Source organism: Mastigoproctus giganteus, chromosome 3 (genome assembly GCF_048544385.1).
Source record: "Mastigoproctus giganteus isolate SK-2022 chromosome 3, ASM4854438v1, whole genome shotgun sequence".
In the NCBI taxonomy this organism is placed as follows: Eukaryota; Metazoa; Arthropoda; class Arachnida; order Uropygi; family Thelyphonidae; genus Mastigoproctus; species Mastigoproctus giganteus.
The window spans coordinates 105237338-105263193 of NC_143577.1; the positions used below are offsets into that span (position 1 = coordinate 105237338).

Sequence of the window (25856 nt, forward strand, 5' to 3'; positions counted from 1 at the left end):
CCTTTGCCAAAGATTTCTTGTAATCTGCCTTTGCTTGCCTAACCTCCTTTGTGACTTGATTACAGACTATCTTAAATCTATCATAGACATTTGTGTCTCCTGGTAATTTATATGCGTCCCATGCATTTTTCTTCTCTGCCAAGAGTCTCATTAGTTCATCTGACATCCATTTAGGCCTAAACCTTGAACAGTATTTCTTAGTTTTATTATTATTATTAGCTATATGGTGCAAGGAAGCCTGAGGCTTATGCAGCACCAGCCAAAAAAAAAAAAAAAATTACCAAGTTACCCAGAGAGAGAGAGAGAGAGAGAGAGAGAGAGAGAGAGAGAGAGAGAGAGAGAGAGAGAGAGAGAGAGAGAGAGAGAGAGTCAAAAGGGAATCACCAAGAAAGAGAAGAATGATGATATCCAGCTCAGGACCCTGGGTGTGCCAAGCCCATACTCACCAGATGTGGGCCCCCAGGGTTGGTATGAAAAGCTTAGTAGCTTCCAAGATTAATTCCTTGCATGCTTCTCATTTAGAATTTGCTCTTGGTAACATCAGTTGGTCCCACTGTAACAGAATTTTAAAAAATTGTGTGTACGCTGTACGCATTTAAGATGTTTTATGCGTAACCATCTTTGACAACACCTACTAAATTTCAAACAGCTAGAAACGAAATCATGAATGATGTAATTTATGCTCGCGCCTGCTACTTACTCTACTGAATCAATGTTAGTGATAACTGTTTGGAAGAGGTTAGGCCAATAGCCTAATTACACATGCATCACTACGAGATTTGCAAGAAACAACCATGCATAATACGCTATCAAAATTCCTAACTTGGCTCAGGATCTCAACGAGTACAACGAGTATATATTCCATTTTGCAATGAGGAAACAGAGATACTGATAGAGATGAAATATGTCAAGATTTACGATGACAATGAAGAGCTCATACTAGATCATAAATTATTATTATTAGCCATATGGTGCAAGGAAGTCTGAGGCTTATGCTGCACCAGCGGGGAAAAAAAAAAAAAAAAATTAAGAATTACCCCGAGAGAGAGGGGCGGAATCACCAAGAAAGAGAAGAATGATTATATCCAGCTCAGGACCCTGGGTGTGCCAAGCCCATACTCACCAGATGTGGGCCCCCAGGGTTGGTATGAAAAGCTTAGTAGCTTCCAAGATTAATTCCTTGCATGCTTCTCATTTAGAATTTGCTCTTGGTAACATCAGTTGGTCCCACTGTAACAGAATTTTAAAAAATTGTGTGTACGCTGTACGCATTTAAGATGTTTTATGCGTAACCATCTTTGACAACACCTACTAAATTTCAAACAGCTAGAAACGAAATCATGAATGATGTAATTTATGCTCGCGCCTGCTACTTACTCTACTGAATCAATGTTAGTGATAACTGTTTGGAAGAGGTTAGGCCAATAGCCTAATTACACATGCATCACTACGAGATTTGCAAGAAACAACCATGCATAATACGCTATCAAAATTCCTAACTTGGCTCAGGATCTCAACGAGTACAACGAGTATATATTCCATTTTGCAATGAGGAAACAGAGATACTGATAGAGATGAAATATGTCAAGATTTACGATGACAATGAAGAGCTCATACTAGATCATAAATTATTATTATTAGCCATATGGTGCAAGGAAGTCTGAGGCTTATGCTGCACCAGCGGGAAAAAAAAAAAAAAAATTAAGAATTACCCCGAGAGAGAGAGGCGGAATCACCAAGAAAGAGAAGAATGATTATATCCAGCTCAGGACCCTGGGTGTGCCAAGCCCATACTCACCAGGTGTGAGCCCCTGGGGGGCAATAGAATCAGACTTGGACATTCGCAAAACAACTGAAATATGTATGACGACATGTCAAGACAACGATGATGTTGACCATGATGAAGCATGTGGTAATGACCTGCATAGTCTTGTAACGTGACTGTGAAAAACACCTTTTGAAATTTTTACAATCATCCAAACAGCAATATGAAAGAGGATCTAAAGTTTGCCACGCTTAACTGACTCAGTGCAATTGCAAAGAAACACAAAAACCTGTTGACCAACGAGGACTTCCGCAACTTAATGAGAATGGCCAATGACAAGCAAAAGATTCTACTCATACATGTAATTTGGAGTCTGTTATCTTCCAATCACAAACTGATTCAAATATTCTTGGTATGGCTCAGCCGTTTGCTGCAAAAAAAAATGTTTGATTCGCCTCGATGGAAATATACAACCGCTTCAGTAATACAGACGGGTAGTAATGCCTACATTACATGTGCTTCAACTGGTAAGGCTGAAGCACATCCAAGGTCACTGCCCTGAAGATATCCATTTCTCTGGTTACCAAAAGGTTTCTGCAACAGGTGGAAATGGTTAGCCCAAAGCCACCTAAGTGGTATGCCCCGAATCATAAACGTTTTTCCGCAGCCAGCTGGTTTATGCCAGCTCATCTCCCATGGTTCTTTCACGATCTGCTCTCCCGACTCCATTCTTTTTGCCTTTCCCACATTTTTTCCACAGCCAGCTGGTTCATGCCAGCTCTGAACACATCCAAGATCACCTCCCATGATCCTTTGCTTTAAATGCTTAACTTTACTTTAAATTTTGCAAGATATCTGTTTCTCCGGTTACCAAAAGGTTTCTGTCACAGGTGGCAATGGTTAGCCCAAAGCCACCTAAGTGGTATGCCACAAATCATAAATGTTTTTCTGCACCCAAACTAGTTTATGCCAGCTCTGAGCACATCCAAGATCACCTCCCATGATCCTTTGCTTTAATTGCTTTACTTTAAATTTTTCAAGATATCCATTTCTCTGGTTACCAAAATGTTTCTGCCACAGGTGGCAATGGTTAGCCCAAAGCCACCTAAGTGGTATGCCCTGAATCATAAATGTTTTTCTGCACCCAAACTGGTTTATGCCAGCTCTGAGCACATCCAAGATCACCTCCCATTATCCTTTGCACGATCTCCTCTCCCAACTCCATTTTTTTTAATGAAATGGAAATGACATCATTTACGCGTCAAAAAAGTCGTGACAAACTGATTTTACTATCGTCTGAAATTTTGAAGTGATCTGCAAGATCACCTCCCACTATCCTTTGGGCGCTCTCCTCTCCCGACTCTGTGTTTCTTTGTTATGAAATGGAAATGAGGTCATTTCCGCATCGCAAAGTTGTGACAAATTGATTTTACTACTGTCCAAAATTTAGTATGTGCCGCCAAAGATGTTTACACATTAAAAATCTCTGAGACCCCTGTAGTCACCTTTACGAAAGCAAAAACCCTTCTCTTTACTCCTTAGGTAGTTACGTCTTTAAGTAAATCCCACATCAGTACACTGTGGTCACTGCCACCTAGTGGTTCCTTTATCTGCAGATTCTTAATGCATGAAGAATCACTGCAGATAATTAGATCAAACTGTTACTCCCTCTGGTTGCCTCTTGAACATGCTGCTGCTGTAGAAAACAATCATCCAATAAATCCACAAGTCTTGCTAGTGTATGAGTGACCAACCCTCAAGTTCCAGTCTATATCTCCCATTATAAAACTGATTTACCCATTATATCTGATTTACTGGCCCACTCTTTCTCTGTGCAGTTGTTTGTTGTGCTCATCACTCATTAGTCCTATAGCACACTCCTACTCTCAAATTGGTTTTTCCCAGTGCTTATGTCACACCTAACTGACTCAACACTGCAGTGTCCACCCATGTCAACTGGATGCACTTCTTTCTCCACACTGAGAAAAATTCTGCTCCATGAACCTTGCACAATCTCTCCAGGGCCGAATTGATTGACTAAGGATCTCATCACATACTCTCTCCTATAGTGTCTGGGCAGAATGCAGACACTTTCAAATTTAACTCTAACTTGTGACTTTTTCAACATTGACCTGTACTTGTTAAGTCTGCAGATCTACTCTTAATGTCATTAGTGCCAACGTATACAACAATATCACCCTTTGTGCCCTTAAAAGATATCTGCTCTACAATGTCATCAACTTTTGCCCCTGACAGACATACCCCAGTCCTATTCCATCTACCATTTTTGCACAATATATTCCCTGTCTCCCTGACAATAACCAGCTCCTGTGGAACCAGCGCATTCTGCCCTGAATGTTGCCACTGTGTTTCCTGATGCACATGAGTGAACTCTGGTGTCGAGTTGGGCAGCTGACAGTTTTATGAGCCACCCATTTCAATTACTTCAAGAGCATCTACCCTACTTCAAACTCTCATAGATGCCAATCAGAATGCTGAGTTGGCGCCTAATTTCTTGACACTGTGTTCCTAGCACACACAAAGACATCCTCTTTGGCTAGATCATGTCCTGTTCCAGAAAGTTCCACAAGCATTTCAAAGCTTCACTTTTTTAGGCTTTGATGTGTTGGAGAATTGCCCCCTCCAGTTCTCCCACGAGACACAGCACTCCCACTACTTTGTGCATGTTGCTTTGCTGCTCTAGTCTGGGGCTGACTGCCATTTAAATACAATGTAATTAATTTACAATGAAAATTAATAAAGTTAATAAATTTAATTGATTAATTTGCTATACTTGACTATACAATACTATACTAAGCTAATGCAGTAATATGTATTCCGCAGTATAGTTTTAAGTTATACTTAGCTATCAAGAGCTATCAAGTTATATACACTATCAAGTTATACTATACTGATGTTAAATTAGTTGTATTCTCAGCTAAATATAAAAGATATATGACCAGAAAGTGATTAAAACCTTCAAAATACTTATTTATTACAATTAAAACACTACTATTCTTCTGCACTACTAGTTATGCTAAGATATTCCTGCCAAAACACTGATACGATAGCGGTATAAGTAGTGAGTCGTAACTTACAAAAACAGTAGCTAAATTTAAAAATTAAGCTAACAAATGCCACTAAGCCTATTTAATCTATTTGTAAAACACAAATTAATACGTAAACTAATCAAAAATACTATAAAGTTTCAAAGAAAACATCCATTTGCAGCAGCTCCAGAAGTCCATATCTTCACACTTGTTCGACTCTTTACAGAAACTTTAATAGTGGTGTAATAATTGCATTCAATCAGGTTGTGATGATTACTCTGATTAAAAATAAAGGCATTTTTGATTGCCTTCACTTTGTGTTCTTTTTATTACACCAGTCCAGGAACTTTATTGCCACACCTTGTATTTTATGACCACCCTGTACATTGTTCAGGTAACCTGAACATTTTTCACTGCCACTTATAGAAAATAAGTGCTTTCACCCTTCCAATAATTATTTTCAAAATCGTTTGCATACAATATGCAAAGGAGAATATACAATATGAGGATGGGCAGCCATTATGAGTAATGTTTGCTATGAATGACTAGTTTACAAGTTATTTATAGGCAAATGGTTATTCCTCACCAAAATTTGTTGACCCTGAAATTGTTTTTCGAATAATTTGTAGGTGTCTATTTTGAAAAGAGAAAAAGAGTATTTAAAATGCATTTGTTTTTACAGAATTTAGTTAAAAATTGCTATTAAAATTTTGATTGCCACATTCATTGTCAGTTTCATTTTCAGTGCCACTTATAGAAAATAAGTGCTTTCACCATTCCAATAATTATTTTCAAAATTGCTTGCATGCCATACACATCAAGCTCATCTTGATGTGTATGGTGTGACATGATTTAATGCTTCTTGGCATACAGCACTTATGTTTGATTCACTGCCAACTCCATTCATCTATTTTTTTTTTCATAATGATTTTGCCTGAGCCCAGCATTCAATAGGATTGAGGCCACAGTGGTATGGCACTAACCTTAAAACTATATGGTGATGCTCTTCTAAAAGAACATTGATACCATAAAGTTTTGTTGCACATTTATTTTCACGCGTGAGACAACACTTCTGTTTTCAATGCGTCCAGTGGGATAAGAAATGTTATTTTGTTGCAACCATAATTCAATATTGTACTTTATCCAAGCATTTGTTAGAACCCTGTTTCTTTGCTGCAAATGATAGGGTGCATTGTCAAAGAAGATGATTTAGGCTTCTGAGCAATAACTAGTTTGTAACCAACTGCTGAAAATTCTCATTCATTGAATCATGACAACCCATTTTTGTTTTTGAATGAAATAGCAGACCTGCACCTGGCATCAAATCATTTTCATTACCAGCAATGCAGAAAAACAAACCATACCTCAACACTGCTAATTGCACCTTTTGAGACAGCACTTGGATTCATCTTTCCAACCCTTCCTTGGTTTTGTATGCATAAATATCCATATTTTATCTAAGCAAATAACTGGATGAGGATTTTTGTGATGAAACATGTTTCATTTATTGCAGATATCTTCTCCTGGCAACCGCTATATCTGCACATTCAGTTAAAACTTTATGATTATCGTGCTTCTGTCACCCAAATCCAAAATCTTTTGTAACATGGTGTAATGTCAGGTGTAACACCTGACAACCAAAAAAAATTCAATCTCTTTTTTTTAATGAATTGCAATAAATTTGTCTAATGATATACACCAATGAGCCAAAACATTATGACCACCTATCTAATATGATGTTGGTCCTCCATATGCAACCAAAACAGCTCATACCCGGTGAGGCATGGATGCTACAAGATTTCTAAATGTCTTGTGGTATCTGGTACCAACACGTAACCAGCAGATCCTTTAACTCCTGTAAGGTCCGTGGTTGAGATGCCACAGATTGGAGTTGCTGTTCCAACACAAACCACAGATGCTCGATGGGAGTGATTGATATCTGGGGAATTTGGAAGCCAGGGCAATACCTGGAAGTCTTCGTCATGTTCCGCGAACCAGTCTCGAACAATCCGGACGGTGTGGCATGGCGCATTATCCTGCTGAAAGACTGCACCCCCAGAGGGGAAGACCGTTGCCAGGAAAGGGTGTACCTGGTCAGCAATGATGTTTAGGTAGGTAGTAGACATCAAGAGTGCCCGGCACATGGATGACTGGACTCAGGGTATCCCAGCAGAACATCGCCCAAAGCATGACACCACCGCCCACATGGTGCAACAGGAAACATGATTTATTGGACCAGATGACCTTCCAATTGGTCAAGGTCCAGTTTCAATGCTCACGTGCCCATTGTAGGTGCTGTTGCCGGTGAACCATGGTTAGCATGAGCAGTCGGAGCAGCTACGCAGCCCTAATTTAAGCAGGGTTTGATGTACTGTGTTATGACACATTACTCCTGTCACCGGCATTCCAATTACCAGCTAGTCGCCAAGTACCATCCGGGAGAGCCTTTGCTCACCTCGAGCATCGATGAGCCGTGGTCGTCCAACACCTTGTTGGCGGTTTGTGGGTTTTCCCTCCTTGGATCACTTTCAGTAGGTATACTAACCACTGCTGACTGTGAGCACCCCACCAGTTGTACAGTTTCAGATATGCTCTGACCCAGTCGTCTGGCCATTACAATTTGGCCTTTGTCAGACTCTCTTAAGTCTGCTGCCTTTACCATCTGAAGAATAAGAGTAACACTGATTAATGGAGCTCAGTATCAGGTGTTTTTTATACCGTGTCCCGACCTGCGCCGTAGTTCACCTGCAGTTGCTTCGGTTTGCATAACGACTCGCTGGTCATAATGTTTTGGCTCATGGGTGTATTATGATTATTAGCATTTTTGTTAAAAATCAAATATTGTAAACAATCTTTACTGAAATCATCCATTCCAGTAACACTTGCTTATCTTTTGCCCTGGCATTGATGGCTATTGTTCAGTTGCTGCAAATTTTACAGTGCTTGCACGAGAAATTCCTTGCAGCTGTGCTGCTCTTTCATAAACAGATGTGATGTTTAGTAGAGGTGCTCCGTATTTTTTTCTCTTTCTTTTATGAAATAAGCCACCACATTTCTCAATATAATTTGAGCAGTTGACTTTAAGCATCAAAAATTTTTACTCTAAACATTTCTTCTTGCCTCTACCATCTTAATTTTTATTGTGTGTAGCAGTGGTTATCTTAAATTATCCAATCACGATCTTTTTTGCAACAATTATATTTTAAAATAAATATTTGTAAAAGAATAAAAGAAGTTTACGTCGATATGATACGTAGAACACTTCCTTATGATACTCTCCAGAAATTAAAACGAAAACAATTAAAAAATCGAAAATGTTGCATTACAGTAAGAAATAATTAACAATATTTAAAAATCAAATGAACACAATTAAAAATGAAGTCAAAAATTAATTTAACGAAAAAAATTGCAAAACGATTTTTTATATTAAAACGATTATAGCTCTGGTTCATACTATCAAATTTTAAAATAAAATAAAGATGACTTAATCAACCACAAAGTTGTTTATGTATGTCTGTGTATTTTATATATACAAAATTCAGGCTTTTATGCTGAATGTTTATGTCAGTTGCCTGCAATTCCCATTTTGGATAGCTACTGATGTAAATATAGTTTTCATATAATCTTTTTTTTTTTTTTTTTTCCCCCTTCTCATAGTTTCCGAATAATTTGAACATAGGAAAAGTACAATAGTGGCATTCAAAATATGAAATGCTGAAGAGGTTGCATGTCAGTTCAAGAGTTTTTCTGTACATAAGCCGCCACAATAAAGATCATAAAGCAAATTTTGAAGCAGTCTGAAGTGAGAACAATGCATGGTCTAAAAACCTGGTAGTTAAGAGAAGACAGTGAAAAAAATGCTGAAAACATTTTTTTTTGCACAACTTAAAAATAATTAAAAAAAACTTAAATAGAATCATAAAGGAACTTAAATACAAAGTTTATCAGCCCACAATGTTACACAAGGATAACCTATATAGAAGACTGGTATTTGCAACATCAGTCCTACCAGTTGTGGACTGATGAAGCTGTTTTTTTTGGTTTTTAGGAGCATTAGCAACTAAGGCCATATTGCTCTGAAATATGCGGTGGTCATTCCCTGACCGTTCCGCATCCTCCGTATTTGGTGGTGATGGACTCTAACCCTGGTCTAATCAAGAAGCGTGTGCTACGCACTGCTGCTCCTTCCCACTTGGCTACGGAGGCGCCAAATTATTATCTATTATGTCATTTAAACTTTAAGACTTCACTTAATTGCAATCTGAGAGGTCGCACTGCTTTTATTCTACTCTCCCATCTTGTATCACTTACAGATTTCAATGTTAATCTAGTGATATTATGATTTAGTATATCTCATCTGTAAGGGGATGCAGAAAAAACATGTACAATTCTTGAACAATGTTAAAAAAATGAATTGTTTCAAATGTTACTTTGGCAGCATCATTTACAACTAAATTCAATGAATGAGATGCACAAGGTACAAAAAAGGCACTAGGATTTATATTTCTAATTTTGTTCTGCAAGCCGCTATACTTACCATGCATATTTGCCCCGTTATTATTCCCTTGTCCACGTATATCTTGAATATCTAATTCATAATCTATTAAGAGTTCAACTTAAACGATAATTACATAAACCTTCCCCTGTAGTGTCTGATACTGGATAAAACCCAAGAAATAATTCTCAAACTGCAACATCAGAAGTGTCAATATTTACAATTGTTACTACAAATGCTATCTGTTCAAGTGTGACTGGCATCTGGCAGTCGAGAATTATCGAAAAATATTTTGCTTTCTTTACAAATTCCTTGATTTTTTAATTTTATGCCACTTGCTGAAACAGATATGATTTCATTTTGAAAAGCATGGCCTAAGTAATGAGGTATATGACTTTTAGCAGGTTGACAGAGGCGGATTTAACGGCGGGCACGTGCCCTGGGGCCCCGACCACTGAAGGGCCCTCAAAACCCCAACTTTACACTTTTTTCTAATGACACCAAATTTGGTTTCACATGTGCAATTTTAATTACATACAAGTTTACAATCGGCGGTAAAACCTGATAGTATGTTTATATTCGCTTATTTTCTTTATTTCATCACTATGCTGCATACTATACACATACTACATGCTGTATAGGCCCTGCGCGGCTGTGCGCTACCGCTCATCGGAGCAACAGAATCGTATTTGCTACTTTGTACTTACAAAGGTTCTCCTGCAGTGCAGACTTATGATATACGCAAATACGTGTATATCGTATATTGTTGTTGAAATTATATTAAGATAAAATTAATTCCTGTTGTTACATCAGCGCCTGGATTTTCGTAGTTTGTGAATAATTTTTGAATTTTAATTAATCATTAATTTATTGCACTATAACGAAAAATCTCTTCTCTAGTATTCTAATCATTCAGACTATTAAATTTTATATTTTTCTTTTCATTGGTAGGCTACCAATGGTAGCTAGAAAAATGAAACGACATTTATCAGGGGCTGAAAAAAGACAAATTAAAAAAAAGACGCGAATATAATACATATATTATATTCAAATTTTATTGGAAATAAAACATTAATAGTACATAATATTTTTTATTTATTTTAAAAAATGGTTAACATGTATTTTTATTTTCCCTGTCTCTCTCTCTTTTTTTAAGGGACCCAATATTTTCTTCTGCGCCCGGGGCCTCAACCGACCTTAATCCATTTCTGCAGGTTGAGATTGTGTTATGTTATTGACATGCTGTGAGATAATGGGGTCAAATTTTGCCAACATTTCTATAATCTTTAAAAAATTTCCATTATTTGTTTCATAAAATTTATCATTTTTACCTCTGAATGATAAACACTGCCCTGCAAAAAACTGGACAATTGCAATGATTCTTTCAATAATGGCTCGCCATAGTATTTTTTCAGATTCAAAGTGCCGTTGTTGTTCTTTGTCAATTGTACAATTGTTGTCAAGGTGTTTTTAATTCATACCACTTTTTACAATTTTGCATATGTTCTAACGCTTGTTTCATGCCGTGATAAATGAGTAGCTAAATGTCGCCAATTTGAAAACCTCTGAATTTTTGTTTTGCTTTAAAGCAAACAACTTGCAACAAAAGCAAAACACACTACTCAATTTTGTAGAATAGATAACCAAGTTCTTTGAACTTTTTCACCGTTAGGTGAAAGTCTCATATATTGTGATGCAGAAAATGATCTTTCATTGTTATCTTTAGGAAATTTCATATATTTTTTTAAGGTATTACAGGTCCCTTCTGAATTATGAGTTCTAATAACTGATTAATAATAATTGGTGGCCAGCTAAAATATCAATAAAAATCCCCTATATCATATTTGGCCGTCAATTCAACACAATTATTATTTTTTAAATTATCCTCACCACAGCTTGATTCAGGCACTGATATTTCTTGGCACAATTTCAACCGAACTTCAAACTTGTCGTTTGATTTTTCACTTTCCATTTCGTCCTTACTGTCTGAAATGAATTCCGAAGCGACTGACGTTGATGCTGTCGGGTCACCCTCGTCCATCTTTACGAATTTCAGCATGGATCCTTGTAATTTTTTCTTTTCCTTATCACTTTCATTCTTCTGCTTGCGATAAAAAGCAGTAGACTGACGTTTTGTTTTCCTATCTGACATATCTGAACCTATAATAACAATAATTCTTTGCTTACAGGGCACAAACTATTTTTTCTCTTTTCGAATGTATAAAAACTTTATAATGACCCAAACCTGACTTAAACCTTTCTGTGCGGGTATTGAAGGTTTACTTACACTAAATTAAAACAAATAAGCACAAAATGAAAATGCGTACCTGTTATGTTTATTCTTTATCAGCAAAGCTCTAATCTCCAACGACAGTTTCTTAGATTACATTTATGATTTATGCACCCGTTGTCCATCCACATACTTCTCACCTCACTGCTCACTCGGTAGTAACAAATTTTTTGCTGTGAAAATGTTGAAAACGGCCGACAAGAGAAATGATTGTTGGGTGAATATTTAAATTAATAACGTTCATGCGCATTTCTCTCTTCATTTAAATTTTCTTTCGGTTCCATCAACAATTAAAACAATGATTTAAGTATCGCTTTAAGATTAACGGTATGGGAATAAAGGCCCATTCACAATGAAAATTAAACATAACATAAAAACTTGTACTTAGGTTATTTAATGAAACCATTCACAATAAATTACGTAAGTGTAACTTCAACTTAATCATAAGACGTTAACATGAAAGTTTGCAAACTCCAAGCTTTTATGCTTTTGTTTATGTGGTTTAAAACAAGAAACAATCGTAGAGGTTATGGAAGTCCCATTGCTGAATCCTTCTCTGGTTCAACTGATGAACCCACCATTGCCTGTGCTTGCACTTCTACGTTTTCTGATGCAAAACACCTAACATGTATGCTTTGGCATTATTTATAACCATAAACTGCACAGCTATATCATCCGTCATCTTGCAAACATCAATTTTTTGAAGTATGAAAGAAGAGCATGTTGTGTTTCCATGGTTACCAAATATGTTTACGGTCATTTTTATGTTCCCATTGTGAATGTTGGTATGACTTCTTAATTTTACGGTAGCGTTTATTATTTTTATGTTTAATTTTCATTCACAATGAAAATTAAACATAATTTAGAGAATACAATATTATTTATTAACAATGGCACGTTCGCTATTTCATCGCCGACCACTATATTAAATTATATTTTATATTTTATTCTTTAAAGTGCACTATCGGCCGCCCTAAGGATTTGGCCGCTTGCGTGCATGCATGCATGCACGCACGCACACACTGTACACCTAACAGAACGGGCCCTGTATATATATAACTGATATTAAATCAGAACTAATGCTGCAAGTAGCATGGCAAAAATGTTGAGCGAAAATAATAAATTAAACATAACAATTAATAAACAGAGAGGGAGAAGAATATGTAACAAGACTAAAAATTGTAGCAGAAAATCTCCAAATAATTTAGAAAATCCAATTAAAAATAATAAATCAATTTTAAAATTTAGAGCCAATTATCTAAGAATTTAACCGTACCCCCGCCCCCTCGTAAGGTGCCAGTTCAAAATTATGTGAAATATCACAAATAGAGAGAATAAACTAACTACAATAAAATAAAACCAAAATAACAAAAATAGACTGACCATTATGCCTCATATCAACGGAGGACCATAAGTCCAATAATGGTCAGGGAATCATCACTGCATTTCAATCGTTAGACAAATCACTGCAAAGGCAAATCAATCTAAGGATCAGTCTGCCATCTGATCCCCGATCGAACCGCCAATGCAGAGGATTTGAATAATGGTGGTCCTTACGGAGCGAAAAATAAAAATATAGACCAGACAGACTAGCACTCCAGAGCAGAGCCACACCACTGACACAATGTAAACTTATTAACCAGCTTATTAGACCAATAAATAAAATATAGATGGCTGTATGGGTGCAGCATTAGCACATCAAACCCACTCCTACCATTTGATTTATATAAATTAGAATAATGAAGCAGTTAAGAAAAATGGTAAAAAATATATATACATTGAAACTTCCCTTTAACGGACAGCCATGGGGAACGAAAATGTGTCCGTTAGAGAGAAGTGTCCGCTAACAAGAAGTCTGAGGGAGAAAAAAAAAAAGAAAGAAAGAAAAATCATTAAACGTTTACTGTAAAATTAAATTAAAATATATACAGATTTTGAACAATATTTTTGTAAATAATATACAATTACATACACAAGAGATAAAGAAAAATCGTTAAACGTTTAATGTAAAATTAAATTAAATTATATACAGATTTTGCACAATATTTTTGTAAATAATATACATACAATTGTGCTATGCATATTATGACTTTATCTTAAGAAAAATACATACACAGTAATCACTTATTTTCTTCTGCACCTTCTTCCGGCTGATAATTTTGTTTTCAACATTTGTTTGGAGTGAAGAAACCATCGAAAGTCCTTCAGTATCTTCTTCAGCGGCGAAAAACATTTTTAAACGATTGATTTGTATGAGCGCTTCTTCTGTTTTCATCGGTGGTTGGTCGTTAATATGTTCTTCGACAGAATGACCTCCTTCCATTTCTTCATCCTCATGAGGAACTTCTTGAAAAATATCGATGATATCTAGAGCACCATCTTAAGTAGTGAGGTTCAAGTCTATATCTTTGTAGGCAGGGTCACTTGTAGCTGAAGTATCGTACATTATCAATAGATGTTGAAATTCTTGTTCTTCTTGGTGCTCCACATTGCTGTTCACAACTTCAATTTTTGCGTTTGAGAAGCCAGACTACAAAACAGTTCACGACAGTTTGTTTTCTAATTGTGTTTACTGAAGAGGAAATCCATTGAATCGCATCTAGGATGCTGATTTTCTTTGCAAGGTCACTCGCACATGTTACATCGTTCATGTTTGCAATGAGATGTCTTAAAACACGTTTTCTGTAGTGAAGTTTAAAATTTTTTATTATCCCTTGATCCAAGGGCTGACACTCTGCAGATGTGTTTGGTGGCAGAAAAACGATTTGAATGTTGGACAATTCAATGTGCGGGTAAGATGCAGCATTATCCATGAAAAGAATAATTTTTCTGTTTTGATGAATCATGTTTTGGTTAAAGTGACTTATCCATTCGCTCATGATATCTCGTGTCATCCACGCTTTTTTATTAGACTTCCAGTCAACATTCAAAAGATTCAACTTTATGCCCTTGAAACAACGAGGATTTTGTGGTTTTCCTATAACAAGAGGTTGCTCAAAGTCTCTCAGCATATTTGTACACAATAGTACAGTCAAGCGTTCCTTAGAAATTTTTCCGCCCTGGCACTTTTCGTTTTTTAGACTCATTGTTTTTTCAGGAAGAGCTTTAAAAAACAACCCTATGATATCGTCACAGTTGTAAATATCCTTAGCTTCAAAATCACGACATAACTCTTCCAATTTGACGGTCCACTCTGTTACAACCCCAGTATCAACAGATCCACCTTCACCACTTACGGTTTTCCAAGAAATTTTATGCCGAGTTTTGAACTTGTCTATCCATCCCACAGAAGCTTCGAACTCATTTACTCCCATAGATTTCGCAACCTCCAAAGCCTTTTTCCTAATAATAGGCCCATTAATGGGAATTTTTTTAGCACATGCGCGACAAAACCACTCATACGTAACATTGTCAATCTGAAGTCCAACAGTTTTCGGGAATGATTTTTGAACCTGATCATTTCCGCGTTGCCAAAATTGTTTGAGCAGTTCATTTTTTTTTCTTTAGGATGTCGCTTACCTGCGTCTTCCCGATTTTGAATTTTGCAGCGAGAGTGCGAACACTATTTTTTTGCCGATCATACGCATTAATGAGTTCGACTTTATCTTTTAAAGTTAAATGTTTACGAGAAGACATTGTGCACTTCACACGACACCGAACAAAACTGAACACTGAAACTGAAAAGACGAAAGGCCGACCATATTCACCCCCCCCCCTGCACACACCGAATTCATCAGAAGTTTTGCACGTGCCTTAAAATTCTTGAAAAAGGGTTTAGAACCGCGACATAAACCTTGATAAAATTCAGAGAATCGGAAATAGAAAATAAACACACGATTGAGGCAATACGTGGAAGAAACGTTCCTAGAAAAAGGGCTGTGAGCTCGCCCACTGTCCGTTATGGGGAGATCAAATTAAGTGCTAATCTAAACGAAACAGTGCAGATTGCCTGTCCGCGTCCGTTACAGAGAATGTCCGCTAGACAGAAGCTGAAAACACGTTAAAACCAATGGAGGTGAGTTGGGGAATTTGAAAATGTCCGTTGTAGAGAGATGTCCGTTAGGAGAAGTTTCACTGTATATATATATATATATAATAGAAAATTAAGAAAATAAATATAAAGCTATTATTAGAGGCAGCAAAATGCACATTCCTCCACATGAAGCCCAATATATAGCTGATATTAAATCAAAACTAATGCCAGTAGCATGGCAAAACTGTTGAGCAAAAATAATAAATTAAACATAACGATTAGTAAACAGGGAGGGAGAAGAATAGGTAAAAAGACTAAAAATTGTAGCAGAAAATCTCCAAATAATTTAGAAAATCCAACTAAAAATAATAAATCAATTTTAAAATTTAGAGCCAATTATATAAGAATTTAACAGTGTCCCCCTCATAAGGTACCAGTTTGAAATTACGTGAAATATCACAAATAGAGAGACTAAACTAACTACAATAAAATAAAACCAAAATAACAAACGAATAAATAAAATAATATAGATGGCGGTATGGGCACAGCCCATACCGCCATCTATATAATTTTATTTATTCGTTTGTTATTGCAGTGATTCCCTGACCATTATTGGCCTTGTGGTCTTCTGTTGATATGGGGCATAATGCTCAGTCTATTTTTGTTATTTTGGTTTTATTTTATTGTAGGTAGTTTAGTTTCTCTATTTGTGATATTTCACATAATTTGGAACTGGCACCTTATGAGGGGAGGGGAGAGGACCGCTATTCTTCTCCCTCACTGTTTATCTGTTTATTAATCGTTAATGTGATATTTCACATAATTTGGAACTTTTTTTTTTTTTTTTTTTTAAGTTGTTGGCGCATAAGGCTTCTGTGGCCATAATGCACCTCCCAAGGTTTTTGCAGTACTTTGATTTAAGCCCAAGGCGGGAATCGAACCCGCGACCTTGGGTTGCCAGGCAAGCACTTTACCCACCCGGCTAGCCCTGTCAGCCTAATTTGGAACTGGCACCTTACGAGGGGGAGTGCAGCTATTCTTCTCCCTCCCTGTTTATTAATCGTTATGTTTAATTTATTATTTTCGCTCAACAGTTTTGCCACGCTACTGGCATTACTTTTGATTTAATATCAGTTATACATGGGCATCATGTGGAGGAATGTGCATTTTGCTGCCTCTAATGATAGCTTTATATTTATTTACTTTATTTTCTTAATTTTCACATTATATATATATATATATATATATATATATATATATATATATTTTTTTTTTTTTTTTAACTATTTTTCTTAACTGCTTCATTATTCTAATTTATGTAAATCAAATTGTAGTAGTGGGTTTGATGTCTAATGCTGTGCCCATACGGCCATCTATATTATTTTATTTATTCGTCTATATAAGCTGGTTAAGCTTATATTGTGTCAGTGGTGTGGCTTTGCTCTAGAGTGCTAGTCTGTCTGTTCTATATTTTTATTTTTTGCTGCATAAAGACCACCGTTATCCAAATCCTCTGCATTGGCGGTTCGATCAGGGGATCGGATGGCGGACTGATCCTTTGATCGATTTGCCTTTGCGACGATTTGTCTAACGATTGAAATGCAGTGATTCCCTGACCATTATTGGTCTTGTGGTCCTCTGTTAAATATGGGGCATAATGGTCAGTCTATTTTTGTTATTTTGGTTTTATTTTATTGTAGTTAGTTTATTCTCTCTATTTGTGATATTTCAAGTAATTTGGAACTGGCACCTTACGAGGGGGGGCGCCGTTAAATTCTTATATAATTGGCTCTAAATTTTAAAATTGATTTATTATTTTTAGTTGGATTTTCTAAATTATTTGGAGATTTTCTGCTACAATTTTTAGTCTTGTTACCTATTCTTCTCCCTCCTTGTTTACTAATCGTTATGTTTAATTTATTATTTTCGCTCAACAGTTATACATTGGGCATCATGTGGAGGAATGTGCATTTTGCTGCCTCTAATGATAGCGTTATATTTATTTTCTTAATTTTCGTATTATATATATGTATATATATAAATTTTTTTTACTATTTTTCTTAACTGCTTTATTATTCTAATTTTTATATATATATATATATTTAAAATAATTGTTATTTACAATCAAACATTTTTCCTTACTTATGGACCACCAATCTGTATATGCAAATAACATTTGCACATTCACAAGAAATCCAAAGTTTTGTTATGAATGAGAAATTATCTCATATTAATATTTTAATGCTATCATTACCCACATATTCAAAGAAAGACAATATTAAACTCATATTAAAGCAGCCTCTATATCTTAAATTTCATTAACAAAAGTTTACACTATTACAGACCTGGTCCTGTGTGTCTCAGAGTGAAGTTTTCATCTTCAAATTTGCTTCCATAAATAGACTTTCCTCCTGTACCATTGTGATTTGTAAAATCTCCTCCCTGGCACATAAAATTTGGAATTACTCTGTGGAATGTACTGCCTTGATAGCCAAAACCTTTTTCACCAGTACATAATGCTCTAAAGTTTTCTGAAAATAAAGTAATTTTCACACAGTTACATGATATACTTCATTTAACTTCCACAAGTAACTCAGGTACATTTCTTATTCTTGATTACCAATTGATATTTAGTTGATATATTATTGTCTGCAGTTGAAATTCAATTATTAGTAGTGTAAAAATAAGTGCAAATCTTAGTTCTCTGTTAGAACTGATATTGTTAATTGATGAATGGATTAACAGTTTCTTAATTCAGCATTAGGATAAACTTTAATAAATTTAATGTTTCATGAGTTGTACACCCACAACTGACAATGTTATATAGACACAGTGCGTTTTCCATTTGTCGATAGGCTGCAATATCTGTTTTACTATGCACGACTTTCCTCAATCTCTTTTTCAGGTGTCCGGGAGTGGGGAAGTACGCAGACTTAGCTCCCATGAACGATTACAAACCAACCATGGCCTATAGTCTCCATCCTAGAAAACACTTAAATGTCTAACATATGATTTAAAAAAGCATTATAAAGAAAATTTCTAGATGAGAAATAAGGTGCTCTGTAGCTATGTGTGGAGGAAACAATTTTATTCATCTGTAATATAAGACAAGTTCACATAATACAAAGGGTACTAGGAAAGTTTTGCAATACAGATTTGTTTATTTAATTTTTTCAAAGTAATTTCCTCTACATTCAATACACCTCTCCATCCTCCGAAACCAATCTTTAAACCAGTTCTGCCAAGTTTCACTAGGGAGTAAAGCACACTCGTTGTCCCAAGCCCGTAGAAGGTCCTCATCACTGGAAAACCGCCTCCCTTTTAGCTTCATTTTCACATGCGGGAACAGTGCAAAGTCGCAGGGAGCAAGGTCTGGACTGTAGGGAGGGTGCTCGAGAAGTTTCAGTCCTGTCGTGGTCAAATATTCGGTGCAGGCTTTGGCGCGGTGAGCTGGAGCATTATCGTGATGGAGGTACCAGGTGTCAATTCTTGACTTTGGCCGCAGGTTCTTCATAAATCCAATGACTTTAGGCAGGCATTGTTCAGTATACCACTTAGCTGTGACTGTCTTCTGAGTGTCCAAAATTCTTCTTTACAGATCGGGATTTTCTGAAAATTACGGGCGTGTCGTCATCATCAAAGAGACCCAAACTTTGTTTTGAGCCTTGGTCGGCAGATCGTAATAGTACAGCCAAAGTCTCGTCACCTGTCATGATGTTGTTCACATATTGAGGTTGTCCCTTATCAAACTTTTTTAACATCTTCCGGCACCAAGTCACACGTCGTGTCATCTGCTCTTCAGTCAGTTGATGCGGCACCCAGAGAGAACAAAGTTTCTTCACGTGCAAATGATCTTGCAGAATCAAACGAATTGCTGGTGCATTTAGACCCAAAGTATCCTCTATCTGTTGGTAGGTCACTCGCCTGTTTTCGTCAAGCATTTTTCTCACAGCAGTAACGTTTTCCTCCGTAACTGACGTTCGTGGCCTTCCCGGCCTCTCAGAATCCTCCAGAGTGAAATTTCCCCTTTGGAATTCTCTATACCACCTGAATATCGTTGTACGATGTGGACAATCATCATCTAGTGCAAGAGTCATTTCTTCTAAGCACTGGTCTATGGTTAAACCACGCACGAAATTTTACCGCAAAACTGTCCTTATCTCATTTCGTGACCACGATGCCATCGCAAGCACTTTACACTCTCACTACTAATGAATAACTGAGCCCATCGACTTGGCGCGGCGGCTACTATGCACGTATGAACATGTCTCAACATGCAGCAACAAGCAGCTTCCTGTGATTCATTGTTGCGTCATATTGCAAAACTTTCCTAGTACCCTTTGTATAACTAATAACTGACATACACATGAAGATAATCCATAAGAGTAAAGTGCAACATAAATGTTTTTTTATACTAAAATCCATACCTCGCCAGTGAGAAAAATATCGTTAAACATTTATGTAACACTATAAAAATCATGTGGTATAACAAAGACACAGTGAAACAGTTTCTGAACTATCCAGTGAGCTGGTGGACACAAGCATGGAGGAAAATTGTACCAATCAAAGTCTTCATGTCATACACAATGTGGAGAAAGATCAAAGGATACTGGTACAATACAGACATACATTAAGTCTGCAGCTGGTATGAGATGGTTTCTGAAATATGAGGAATACCAGAGACAAAATTCTCAGGGAGGGGAACTTGGGAGTCCTGTTTTTTCCTGGCTGTTGTAGCCAGTTATTATCTGGGATCTTCTCAGACCCATCTAAGCTGTTCTACACATAATTGAATTTTTTTTTTTTGGTAGTTATTGGCGCATCGGCTTCTGTGGCCATAGTGCACCTCCCAAGGTTTTTGTAGTACTTTGATCCAAGCCCGAGGCGGGATTCGAACCCGCGACCTTTGGGTTGCTAGGCAGGCGCTTTACCCACCCGGCTAGCCCGGTCGGCACACATAATTGAAGGGTACCTTCTTATTCACATTAGTGAAATGTCTGCACTGAGATATTTATCACACGAACATAATGTAGTGTTATACAAAATACCTGCCAATTGGCATGGCCACCTGTACATTGAGGAGACACTTCCCAGTGATTTGCTGGTTCTACAGCTTGACATCATTGGGATCCAATCCCCACAGACTACCATAATAGGAACCTGGTGTGTTTTCCATGAACTGTTCCTCCAAACTCAGAACAGCTCCTCCAAAGCCGCCTCCTTATAAGGGGTTAGTGATCGACAGTGGGGCAGTGTCATTCACTAAAATCCCATAAATTATTTCCATAGCATGACCTCTGAATGGGCTCTTCTTGAGTGACAGCTGCTAAATGAATATTCATGTGTAGGAATCGGAACCTTCTTACAAGAAATATCATCCTTACATTCAACTCACTGACATCTCTGAATTAAATTACAGCTGGGTACTTGTACTGCAAGTGCCATACATACCTAACCTACCATACTGTTTTAAGTGTCAGAAATATAGAGATTTACAAATGGGCTGTTGTGGTGCCTTTGCATATATATGTTCAATGTGGTGCAAAGGACCACAAAATTACAGTATGTTGAGCCTCGAAACCTACTTGTATTAACTGCCAAGGCGATTGCGCTGCACATTCTTGAACATGCCAGAGGCAGGAGGAAAAGAAGGAAATAGAAAGACTTAAGGCAGAGCTAAACACATCATACCAGGAGGCAAAAAAAGTGGTGAAACCTCTAAATACCACTAAACAATTATATGCTCATAATGGTAGCAGGGGGATTTTCCATAAAAACTCAAACTGAAATAGCTGTCCTACCAAAAAGTCATTTACTCTCATCACACACTAGTTACTAAGCTTGCAAAAACCAGCACAAAAGGACCAAGCAGCTGCCACTTCTATTATGTACCGTCTAAATGCTCCACCAGTAACAAGTGTTAGAAAAAAATCTGAAGTAGTCTTTGTAACTCAAGAACACACATATATTGAGGTAAAATTACCAGACAATTTGGTCTTGGAACTCTTTTCAGAGGGAAAATGGACACAGGACAGTGTCCATACTTCCTAAAAAAAAAGATAAATCCAAGGCTGAGGAGAGCAAGTCATTAGCACTTTGTACACCATCTGACAGATCCACAAAGCCCAAAAGCACAAGTCTTTGCTGCAGCTTCAACAGTCAACAGTTAGAGAATATTTCTGTGGAATTGTACTTTGCTGTGTTTTGCTCGGGGCTTAGAGGGGAACAGGTATCCTGTGTGTTATCAGACACTCAGCCTAAAACACTGATGGATCCAATATCTCTCTATTACAGAAGATTTAGGAGAAGTCCGGTTGGCCTGCCTCCCTAAAATCCACTCATGCACACCTTCTCGATGGTAAGCCCCGTTATGTCACTTAGGTGGCAACGAACGTGTAGAGTAGTTCTCTTCAAGATGCCGGGTCAGCGTGAAGAGGAAAAGACCAAATCCTCCAGCATATGAGAGCACAACAATACAAATGGCCCTCAGTCACCAGCAGCTTTCACTCTCCCTCTTACGGCAGCGAGAGGATCAGAGTGGAAGCAGAGGGTGCTAAGAATCTCTGGGTACGACCAGGCTGCCATGCACAGAAACTGAACTTGGCCTGTTATAACGTACGATCACTCATCGGTGAAGACAGAATATTAGAGCTGGAAAAGGAATTAGAAAATGTGAATTGGAATATCATCGGTTTGGCTGAAACAAGAAGAAGAAATGAATCACTTATAAGTTTATCAAGTGGAAATCTGCTGTACACCAATGGAAACAGTGAAAGGAGTGAAGGTGAAGTTGGGTTTCTGGTCCATAAAGATTTTAAAAACAACATTTTGGAATTCAAAAGTACATCACCAAGGGTCTCAAGACTAATACTCAAGATTTCTAAGAGGTACAAGCTAAAGATTATGATTTATGCACCAACATCGAGCCATGATGATGAAGAGGTTGAAGAAATGTACACCGAAATTGAGTCTTCTAGATGAGCAGAAAACCCACTACACTATTATTATGGGGGACTTCAATGCTAAGGTTGGAAAAAGGCAAAACAGTGCAGAAAGAGGAACTATAGGAAATTTTGGAATTGGTGAAAGAAATAAAAGAGATGAAAGACTTGTGGAATTTGCAGAATCTCAAGGACTGTCAGTAATGAATACTTTTTTCAAGAAAAGGGCGAACAGAAAGTGGACATGGAAGAGTCCAAATGGATTAACAACTAATGAAATCGACTTCATCCTCACTAACAGAAGATATATTGTGAATGATGTTACCGTCCTGAATAAGGTAAATGTTGGAAGTGATCACAGAATGGTAAGATGTACACTTGATATAGATGTAGGAAAGGAAAGGAAAAAACTGACGTGAGTAAATAATACAAAGGTCTTTGAGATAACAGGGGAGGAGAAAAAGCAGTATGTACTGGAACTTAAGAACAAGTTTGAGCTTCTGCAGACTGCTCAGGACCAAGATATCGACGAGGAATATTACAACTTTTTTAAATTGATAAAGCCCAAGAAACCTATAGGGAAACAGAAATCCAAAGAAGAAAAAATTAGTCAAGAAACACTTGTCTTGATGAACTGAAGACGACAAATGAAGAGCAAGAAAAACACTGACAGGGAGAAAATTCAGTATACTGAGTTATGCAAAGCCATTAGAAAGAGAGACAGAGAGGAAATAAGATGTAACACAAGAAAAGTAGAACAAGCATTAAGGGAAAACAAAGGATTTAAATCAGCAGCCATGAGCAGTAATACAGAAAGACAAATGATACTGAAACTGTAGCGATGGTGTACTTATAAACAGCAGATAAGGCATAATTCAAATAGCAGAAGACTACTATAGAGAATTATACAAGGAGCGAGGGAATGATACCAGCAGTGGGGAAGATGGATTGCAAAGTAGCAACACATACGACATGCCCGATATTCTTCCTGATGAGGTAGAACATGCATTGAAGAAAATGAAGAATCGGAAAGCCCCGGAGGAAGATGAAGTTACTGTAGAGTTGTTAAAATTGAGAGGAAGAGACATAAAACAAAAACTGGCAAGGCTCTTCACAAAGTGCATTAGAAAAGGTGTGACACCTAAGCAGTGGAATAATGCAATCATAGTTTTGCTGCATAAGAAAGGAGATAAATCAGAAATTGGAAATTATAGACCAATTAGCTTGTTATCCCACATCTACAAGTTGTTCACAAGGGTCATTACTAACAGATTAGAAAGAATACTTGATGAGAATCAACCGAAAGAGCAAGCTGGCTTTAGGACAGGATTCTCAACTATGGATCACCTTCACGTAATATCACAGCTAATGGAGAAAGCAAATGAATATAAAACACCATTATGCCTGGCATTTGTGGATTATAAAAAGGCATTTGACTCCATACAGCATAAGGCAATGTTTCGGGCACTGGAAAGACAAGGCATAGATACCCCATATATTATGATTTTGAAGAAAATATACGAGAGTGCTACCTCCTTTATTAGACTAGACAAAGACAGTAGCAAATTTAAAATCGAGAAAGGAGTTCGACAAGGAGACACAATATCTCCGAAGCTGTTTACTGCTGCCCTTGAGGAAGCTTTCAGAAGATTAGACTGGTTGCAGAAAGGAGTCAATGTGAACGGAGAGTACCTAAACCATTTATGATTTGCAGATGACATTGTGGTTATAAGCCACGATCCCAAAGAATTAGAGGAAAATCTTAATCAGTTATGCACAGTTAGTAAGGATTTTGGACTAAAGATGAATATGGCTAAAACAAAAGTAATGATGAACAAGTATGCTACAGAAAGGGAAATAATGATTGAAGGAGCATTAATTGAAAAGATGGAGTCATATACTTATCTGGGACAAGTTATTAACTGTAATAATGATAAATGGCTGGAAGTCAAGAGAAGAATAAATTTTGGATGGATAGCATTCAGGAAATATAGTCACATACTGAAGAGCAATATCTCAGTTTGTCTGAAACGTAAAATAATGAATCAATGTATACTCCCCACCATGACTTATGGAAGTGAAAATTGGGCACTCACCAATAGAATGGAAGAGAAGCTGAGAACTACACAGCGAAGAATGGAACGAATTATATTGGGAATCAGACTGTTAGATAAGAAGAGAAACACATGGATTAGGCAGCAAACTCAAGTAGAGGACATTCTTATCAAAACTAAAGAACTAAAATGGTCTCGGGCAGGACACATATCTCGAAGACATGATGACAGATGGACTAAGAAAATAACAGAATGGTACCCAAGAGGAGCTAGAAGAAAACTTGGAAGAAAAGGTGGAGATGGATAGATGAAATTCATGAGTTTTTGGGTAGTAAATGGATGGCCAGTGCTCAAAACAGAAGGAACTGGCAAGTTCCTGGAGAGGCCTTCATCCTGCAGTGGATTGAAAATGGCTGATGATGATGATGTGTTTTGCTCTTTGCCCAAAAGGGTACAATTTGTAAACATCAAAATGGTGGCCAAATTCATAAAATGGAATTGCCGTTTTCCTCAAACAATGGAATTGCTATGGATTCCAACAGAATGTTGATGGCGTCAAGGTCTTCCTCCATAGGCATGAGTCAGTGTGACTTTGTTTGCAGGAGACTTAGATAAGGCAGATGAGGATCTTATCTTATGTAATATTAACATGACACTCAAAGACAGAATGGGATATGGACCTGCTCATGATGGCATCACCATCTTAGTGGAACCATACTCCTTTCCAGGTAATCACTATCATCACCGTAGAGGTGACTGCCATTTACTTCTTTGTAGGGTTTGTTGTCATGATTTGTTCAGTATATTTACCACAAGGCATCGCATCTCCCAGACAGACCTTGATAATATCACTGCACAACTTTCTGCTCAGGAGATCTTAATGGACATAACACCCTGTGGGGTAGTGCAGATACTAATATAAGGGCTGGGAAATAAGAGTGCATGCTCGAAAATAATGAGTTCTCCTAATGAAATTTGGGAAAAACACTTTTCACATGCCGATCCATATATTTAATGCCATTGATCTCTCAGTCTTCTCTCTCTCTCTCTCTCTCTCTCTCTCTCTCTCTCTCTCTCTCTCTCTCTCTCTCTCACACACACACACACCCTGCTTTGTTTACATGGGGAGTTGAAGAAAATTACTATGGGAGTGTTGATGAAAGTTTAATAAGATTAACTGTAACATTTTTTGAACAGCCAGCACACTTTGACATCATAAGTTAGCAAGGAGCCCGTTGATGATGCAGTGGTGTACATTACAGCAGCTATTGTCTATACAGCAACAGTT

General features: G+C 37.2%; 1 protein-coding gene across 1 annotated transcript in view; it reads right to left on the reverse strand.

The window, feature by feature from the left end:
- Window positions 1–25856, reverse strand: part of LOC150088201 (peptidyl-prolyl cis-trans isomerase-like) — a 127955-nt gene that overhangs the window by 35735 nt on the left and 66364 nt on the right. The window contains exon 3 of the mRNA XM_090369381.1: window positions 17919–18104. Within this exon, the coding sequence (XP_090225507.1) occupies window positions 17919–18104 (186 nt within the window). The remainder of the gene's footprint in view (window positions 1–17918; window positions 18105–25856) is intronic.